This window comes from Pteropus alecto, unplaced genomic scaffold (assembly GCF_000325575.1).
Source record: "Pteropus alecto unplaced genomic scaffold, ASM32557v1 scaffold43, whole genome shotgun sequence".
Classification (NCBI taxonomy): Eukaryota; Metazoa; Chordata; class Mammalia; order Chiroptera; family Pteropodidae; genus Pteropus; species Pteropus alecto.
Genome location: NW_006435764.1, coordinates 5,197,045 through 5,205,155, shown reverse-complemented (window position 1 = coordinate 5,205,155; position 8,111 = coordinate 5,197,045). Strand labels below are relative to the sequence as shown.

General features: G+C 46.9%; 1 protein-coding gene across 3 annotated transcripts in view; it reads left to right on the top strand.

Moving 5' to 3' along the window:
• The window catches only part of SF3B2 (splicing factor 3b subunit 2), a 13,894-nt gene extending 7,513 nt beyond the window's left edge, over nt 1-6,381 (top strand). For all 3 annotated transcript variants that reach the window (XM_006911077.3, XM_006911076.3, XM_006911075.3), the window contains exons 15-22: nt 168-257; nt 370-477; nt 1,200-1,307; nt 1,586-1,728; nt 1,816-1,917; nt 5,422-5,521; nt 5,619-5,804; nt 6,146-6,381. In XM_006911077.3, coding sequence (XP_006911139.1) covers nt 168-257; nt 370-477; nt 1,200-1,307; nt 1,586-1,728; nt 1,816-1,917; nt 5,422-5,521; nt 5,619-5,804; nt 6,146-6,217 — 909 coding nt within the window. In that variant the 3' untranslated portion in view covers nt 6,218-6,381. The remainder of the gene's footprint in view (nt 1-167; nt 258-369; nt 478-1,199; nt 1,308-1,585; nt 1,729-1,815; nt 1,918-5,421; nt 5,522-5,618; nt 5,805-6,145) is intronic.
• The last annotated feature ends 1,730 nt before the right edge of the window (nt 6,382-8,111 follow it).

Here is an 8,111-nt window from a genome sequence, read left to right as displayed (position 1 = left end):
AGGAAAGAAGAGATGAGAATCCGAGTGGGAACTAGGCAACCCCCTCAGTGGGATTGTGTATCTGATGTGGATTGGGATTTCTCATCTTTGTTCTCATGGCCCCTGGCCATTGAGCTCCCAGTATGTGTCTGGTGTCCACAATACAGCATGCTCTGCTTTCTCCTCAGGGGAAGGAGTTTGAGACACGACTGAAGGAGAAGAAGCCAGGAGATCTGTCTGATGAGCTAAGGATTTCCTTGGGGATGCCAGTAGGACCAGTGAGTGCCGGTTACCTGACTGGGGAAGCAGAGAAGCGGGTGGGAACTGGAGCGGAAGGGAGACAAAAGGATAGGGCTGGGCAGGTGGTATCCTGTTCTCTCCTTCCTGCAGAATGCCCACAAGGTCCCTCCCCCGTGGCTGATTGCCATGCAGCGATACGGACCACCCCCGTCGTACCCGAACTTGAAAATCCCTGGGCTGAACTCACCCATCCCTGAGGTGAGCACTGTTTTTTCTTAGCTGCTCCTGCTTTTAATCAGTGGGTGATTTTTTTTTCCTTCTCTCATTCTAGCATGTGTCTTTAAAAAAAAAAAAAAAGTAGCAGATTTTTTCTTTTTAAAAAGCCTGACATGCTCATATAAAATAGTCAATCAGAATTGACAAGTAAAAGATCACCTACAATTTCACCACTCAGAAATAACTGGATTTAACATTCGGTGAATGTGTTTCCAGGTAGCTCTCTGGTATATACACGGATGAACAGACAAATAATTTTTGTCAGAAATGGCATTAAATTCTTATTTTTAAACAGAAAGCATTAAATTAAAAAAAAGTTAATAGACTAAAGTCATTGATGTGAAAAAGAAGTAATTGTTAATCTCCAGAGTTTCTGTCCCTTAAAGAAGCTTTCTAAAAGTTAGGAAAAAGTCAGTAAGAAGTGAGTCATGTTTTTTAAAGGACATGTTTCAATTTCAGACAGTCTGGACTCTGCCATGAAGGTCGAGGTTATTCACATACTTTCTCCTCCCATCTCCCCATTCTGTTGTCTCTGGATTTTTGTTGCTTATTAGTTTTGCTTTGTAGCATTTATTTCTTCTCGAAAATCATAACTGCCAGAGTTCCCAAGGGTTAGTTTTATACTTTGGAGCGTGACTTTTTTCCTAGGCTTTAGTGTTTCTTTTGGAGCTCAGTGGCACTGACTTGCTTTCCCTCTGTTGCAGAGCTGTTCCTTTGGGTACCATGCCGGTGGCTGGGGCAAACCTCCAGTAGATGAGACTGGAAAACCACTCTATGGGGACGTGTTTGGAACCAATGCTGCTGAATTTCAGGTATGGGCCATGGCTGGCAAGCTTAGTCTTAGGTAAGGTTGTAAAATTTGGAGATAGTTGGTTTATAGTTTCATTATCAGGGAGCTGGGTGTTGTGAATTTTCAAAGTCTGAAAAGGGGCATACATTTTCCTGGGCTGTGATGCAAACCCCCCACGAAAATATGAGCTCTTGTGGGCCGAGATTGTTTACTCTTCTACCAGTATCAGTTTCCGTTTACAACAATTTGATAAATAATCGGTACTTAGTAAACCATTGTTGAATGAATGATCTCTTTCAGACCAAGACCGAGGAAGAAGAGATCGATCGGACTCCTTGGGGGGAGCTGGAGCCATCTGATGAAGAGTCTTCAGAAGAAGAGGAAGAGGAGGAAAGTGATGAAGACAAGCCAGATGAGACAGGCTTTATCACCCCTGCAGACAGGTGAGGAAGCAGAGTCTGCCTCTCTGACGTGGTCTTTCTGTGTTTGGGGCCTTCTCTTTACTCCGGGGCTTGTTCCTTTCTTCACAGTGGCCTCATCACTCCTGGAGGGTTCTCGTCAGTGCCAGCTGGAATGGAGACCCCAGAACTCATCGAGCTGAGGAAGAAGAAGATTGAGGAGGCGATGGATGGGTAAGGGGAACCAGGCAGGGCCGGGAGGAGAGGACTTTCTCTTTCCTTTGGCCTTTTGTTTACTGGCTGACTTTTGTTCCCTCACCCCCGCCCGTTTAACAATTATTGAACACCAACTTGGTGCCAGGCACTGCTTTAGCGGAGAGTCAGCAATGAAAAAAACAGGCAAGATAAACAGGTCATCAGAGAACAAGGTAATTTCAGATGTGGATAGGACGGTGAAGCAAAGAAAGCTGGGTAATGGGACATAGAGGGATTTGGGTAGTGGGGAGGCCTTAGGGAGGCTCATCGACGAGCGGGTATGAGAGCTGAGAGCTGAGTGTTAGCAAAGAGCAGGCATAGGACTATCTGGGGCAGAAGGAGCTGTACGCGCAGGCAGTCCAGAGACTCGGAGACAGGCACAGGTTTTGCAGTCATGCATTTTGAAGCTCTGTTATCAGGTATATAACAAACGTGTGGGATGTTGAGTCTTTTTGGTCAATTGACTTCTTTTTTCAGGAAATGATCTCAGTTCTGTTCTTTGTTCCCTTTTTCCTGGTTTCTCATTTTTTGGATTAATCGAACATTTTTTATGATTCCATTTCATCTCCTTTGTTGACTTATTAACTGTTAAGTCTTTGTTTTACTATTTTAGTGATTGCTTTAGGGTTTAGAATATCCGTCTTCATCACAATCTACCTTTAAGCGATACCACTTCCGGATCGTATTGAGAACCTTACAAAGTATGCTTGGATTTTTCCCTTCCAACTTTTGCACTCTTGTCATACATTTTACTTTTACATATGTTATAAAACCCACACTACGTGGTTATTAGTTTTGTTGCAATGGTCAATTGTCTTTGAGAGATTTATTTATAATTTATTTATAAATCATAAGAATCATATATTAACCTACGTAATTGCCATTTCCAGTGTTCCTTCATTTCTTTGTGCGTATCTAGGTTTCTATCTGGTATCACTTTCCTTCTGCCTGAAAGTCTTCCTTCGGCATTTCTGTTGTGGGTAATGAATTTTCAGCTTCTGCCTTCTAAAATTGTCTTCATTTGGTCTGACTTTTGAAAGATTTTGTCAGGTACAGGATTCTAGATTGACAGTGTTTTTTTTCTTTCAAGTACTTTAAAGATGCTGCTAGTGTCTTTATTGTTTCTGACAAGAAGTCTGTCCTCATTCTTTCGTTTCTCTGTACATATGTGTCATTTTTCTCTGGCTGCTTTTAAGATTTTATTAGTTTTGAACAATTCGATTATGCCGCGCAGTGTAGGGCATTGTATTGGTGTCCTTTTCTTCATGTTTCTTTGCTTGGAGTTTGTTAAGCATCTTGAATCTGGATTTATAGTTTTTGTTAATTTTGGAAAAATTTGGGCAGTTATTTCTCCAAATATGTATATTTTTGTTCCCTTCTCTTTATCTTCTCCATTGAGAACTCCTATTATATATCTGTTAGATTTTTAAAAGTTGTCCCACTGTTCACTGATACTTTGTTCATTTTTAAAATCTCTTTTTATATTTCATTTTAGAAAATTTCTGTTTCTGTTTGCTAATATAGCTTCTACAATTTATAACGTGACATTAATCTCATCCAGTGTAGTTTTCATCTCTAAGCAGTGTGATTTGGGTCTTTTCATATCTTCTGTGTTTTTTATTTAACTTTTTGGAACATGTGGAATGCAGTTATAACATTTTAGTGTACTTGCCTGTTAATACCAACATCTGTCCCAGTTCTGGATTGATTTAAATTGATTGCCTTCCTCATTAAGGACTGTATTTTCCTGCTTCTTTGCACGCCTGTTAATTTTTGACTAGATGCCAGACTTGTGGAATGTACTTTGTTAGGTCCAGGATACTTTTGTATTCCAGTCAGTTTCCTTCAGCTTTGTTTCGGGATTCAGTAAAGGTACTTGGAAACAGTTTGATTCTTTCAGGTCTTGCTTGTCAGCTTCCTTAGGCAGGACCAAAGTAGTGCTCAGACCTCTCCACTATGGAGGCACAAGACATTCTGTGTCCTCCATCCCAGCAGTCCCTAACCTTTTTGGCACCGGGGACCGGTGCTCCTATGAGAATCTAATGCTTGATGATCTGAGATGGAGCTGAGGCGGTGTTGCTGGCGCTGGGGAGCGGCTGCAAATACAGATGAAGCTTCGCTTGCTTGCCCACTGCTCACCTCCTGCTGTGTGGCCCGGTTCCTAACAGGCCACAACTGGTACTGGTCTGTGACCTGGGGGTTGGGCACCCCTGCTCTAGCTGATGCCCTGTTAGAAAGTTTTTCAGTCTGCCAGTGGGACTAGGGCACTATTCCCAGTCTCGAGTGAGTGGCAGGTACTGTCCCCATTGATCTTTTCGGGTGGTTTCTCGCCCCGGCCTGGGTAGTTTCCTCACGTGCAGTACTCACCTGAGGACTTGAGGGAGGATCCTCCGCAGGTGTGTTGAGTTCTCGAATCTCTGGGCTGCTTTCTCTTCTCTAGTAGCCTCTCCTGTGACTTGTAGCTGCCTTGGTCTCCCTGCACTTTCAGCTTCATCCCTTCGACTCATAGTGTTTTCTGGGCTCCATGTGTCTCTCCTGGTTCTGTGGTCTGCAGACCCCATGCAGTAGGCTGTTCAATTGAAGAACTCACCTCATTCGTTACTCGTCTCAGGAATCCCTGTCCTCTGTTGCCCCATGTCCAGTGACTTGAAAACCACTGTTTCATCTATTTTGCCCATTTTGGGGGGTGGTTTCAGGTGGGAGGGTACATCTAGTCCCTAGTGCTCCCTTTCCGGAAGCAGAAGTCTCAAGTGTTGCATGTTCAAGAAAGAAAAAGAAAGCAGGATTCTATGGCTGAGTATAGTGAGCAGGAATTAGGTAAGGGACCAGATTATAAACCCTTTAGGTCATGGTAGAGTTTGGATGTTATTCTAATGACGATCAGAAGCCACAGTGTTGAGCAAAGGAAGGACAGGATCTGAATTCTGTTTTAATGCGCTTGTTCTAGCTGCTCCGTGAGAACAGATTGTCACCTCTTCCAGGGGGAGAGGTGGGGCTGAGGCCATGTCTGGGCTGATACTGGCAGATTTCCTCTTGTGTTTTGAGTGGAATCCTTGACGAGGTGGCGAGACTGGCTGTGGATGCCTCTCGCACCGGTGGAAAGGTTGAATTTTGTTACGTTAGAACTCCAGGCCCAGCTTGGGCAGAAACTGCTGTAGCCTCTTCTCTCTGGCTCGCTTCTCTACCAGAGGTCTTCTGGAAACTTCAGCCTCTGACCTTAGCCCTTCTTTGCAGGTGAAAATCTTGGTCTCTGATCCCTTAAACTTGTTTCAGGGGATTCCTTAACTCTGTCTCTGTAATCTTTCCAGGCTGTAATCCCTGCAGTCGGTACCGACCCAGTTCTCTCGTCTCACGGGCCTCCATGACCTGCAGAGGCAGCGTGGGCATCACTTTTCCCCCTGGGTGTCTTAGAATCTCTCCAGGGAGCTGGGTGGAGGTGGTATCTGTGTTCCTTTTGGGCTCGACTCCCTTGTTTTTTTGCAGAAGTGAGACGCCTCAGCTGTTCACCGTGTTGCCAGAGAAGAGAACGGCCACCGTTGGGGGGGCCATAATGGGCTCGACCCACATCTACGACATGTCCACGGTGAGCGCTTGGAGGATACTTTGAGGGGCTGGCGAGGGAGCGGAAGCTAGGGCTTCTAAGGCTCTCTTTGGAGATGACAAGGCTCTGATCCTTTTAGGTTATGAGCCGGAAGGGCCCGGCGCCCGAGCTGCAAGGTGTGGAAGTGGCCCTGGCACCTGAAGAGTTGGAGCTGGACCCCATGGCCATGACCCAGAAGTATGAGGAACATGTGCGGGAGCAGCAGGCACAAGTGGAGAAGGAAGACTTTAGTGACATGGTGGCTGAACATGCTGCCAAACAGAAGGTAGGAGCTCACACCAGAACCAGGCTGGGTGGGAGCCAGGGACCTGGGGACCTGGGACTCCTTTTGCAGCAGAGTGGTGTCCTCTAGTGGTGAAAGCGAGGGAAGACTTAGTGCCTCTGCCCTGAGCCTCCTCGGTGTGGGAAATCTTAGAAGTGGGCTTCCATCTTTAAGGATGCTGAAACTGAGGCCCGGAGAGGGGAAGGAACTCACCTAAGTCTGAGAATCCAGTTTCGGCACTTTTTCCACAGATGTATGTGGCCATGTCAGGCTGCCCACCCTCGTTTTGGGGATCAGTTGGTTGTTTTAACCTGTCGTAACCTGTTTTTCTTTCTCTCCTTCAGCAAAAGAAACGGAAAGCTCAGCCCCAGGACAGCCGTGGGGGCAGCAAGAAATATAAGGAGTTCAAATTTTAGGTCCCCCTCACACACCCAGCCTTCCTTTAGGCCCTCTGCCTGGACGCTTGGGCTTTACACATGGGTCCCCAAGAGCCAGCTCTCCCACATTCCCAAGGGCTTCTCATTTCATGTTCTTATTTTAGACCTGTTTTGTAAATAAAGCTGCTTCCCAAGGAAAGAGATGAATATGTAATATTCCTGATCATCCTTCGTCTCCTTTTAGTCCCCTCCTGCAAAAGGACTAAAACAGCTTTTTTCTACACCTTCTGGGCTGCCCTGGTGACCAGGGACGCGCACCTGGATCATGATAACAGTTCAGACTGGTGATGAAGCCACAGCCTTACAGAAACTGTTTTACCACTGCCTACCTTTGTCGGAAAGCTCTGGGAGAAGTACCTGAAGGGTTTGACCTTCCCACTTTGTCCTTGGGGACTAAAAATAGACAGCTTAGTGCCCTGGCTCGCTGAGGAAGTACAGTGGGCTTGGGAAGTAGGCCAGGTCAGGCCTCCCTAATAGACCTTGTAGTCAGGAGAGGCCAAGTCCTAACCCAGGAGGGAACACAGCTCAAAATCCTGAGTCCGGGTGAGCCTGTGGGTGGTTTCAGTCAACCAGTCTCCACGTTTGTGCGGCGTCTTCCTTTCTCCAGGTTCTAGTACCCTGTGCAAAGTCTTCCTGACAGGCTAGACTAGGTTAAGGATAGCTGAGTCCAAAAGACATTTATTTGCTGAGCTCTGGGGAAATGTCACATACTGCTGCTGTACCACTGGTGTTGGTCTAAGTGCAGCAACTGAGGTGGCGGATGTGCAGGCTTCAAGATGGTTTCGGGAGCGGGGTGTGGGAGATCTCACAGAGGACGTGGCACTTGAGCTAGGCTTTGGAAGGAAGAGTTTTAGATACTTCTAAAGTGATGAAGCAGAAAAAACATTCCAAGTAGAAGTTGAGGGCAGGGATGGTGGGCTTGGGACTCTAATGGTTCTTTGGGAGAGCGGGGCTGTAGGGACAGAAAAGGGTAGGCTCCAGATGGGCCAGGGTTTAGCTTTGTAATTACCCCCTGCCAAGGGCCTTTGGACTCTAGGTCCCTGAGCCCCCCCGCCTACACTGGAGAGAAGCGGGGGCAGGAACTTCACTGTCTTTGGGTTCCCTGTGGCGGCAGACGCCAGATCTCCCCGTGCTCTTGGCGAAGAAACTCCGGGTCTGCAAGGCGGGCGCCAGGTCCGCGGTTGGAAAGCGAGTTTGGGCGGACGGCGGGTTCTGCCTGGACTCCGCAGACCCGAGAGGCCAAGGCGCGCTCCCGCGGCAGCCCCCTCGGGCCGGGGCCGCGCCCCGGAAAAGCAGGGTTTCCGCTGGCCGGGACGCTGCCGCCCAGAGGACGACGGGGGAGGGGAGGACAGGACGGGCCGATGACCCTCAAGAGCGGAAGATTTAAGGGGAGGGACCGGCCGAATTTAGATTTGAGCGAGAGCATATATCCAAAGCAAATACTGCCACGTCCCACAAAGACTTGCCAAATGCCGATGGCTGACAACAAATGTTCATTTGTTATTACTTTCAAGGCTATGAAAAGAAACACTGACGAGTAATGCAGGTAATAATTTTATCCTCTTCTGCCTAAACTGGGTTCCCAAACTGTACTTGTTCTTCCAACCAAAACAATTAGGAGAAAAACAAAACAAAAAAACCCCGATCCTTTTAGGTCAAAGCAGATTTGCTAAAATACAGCGGTATAATTAGTGGAGGAAGAAAACACCTCCATTAGTTCTGCAAAAAGCAGAACTATGTCTTCAGTGTTCGATGTGTTAATTACAACCAGATAGGAGGTGCCACGGAAAATTAACAGCCTCGCGAAGGCATGAGAGGTAAACAGGCAAACAGGGGCGAAGGTTTGGGAGAGCAAGTCGATTCTGGAGCAAGA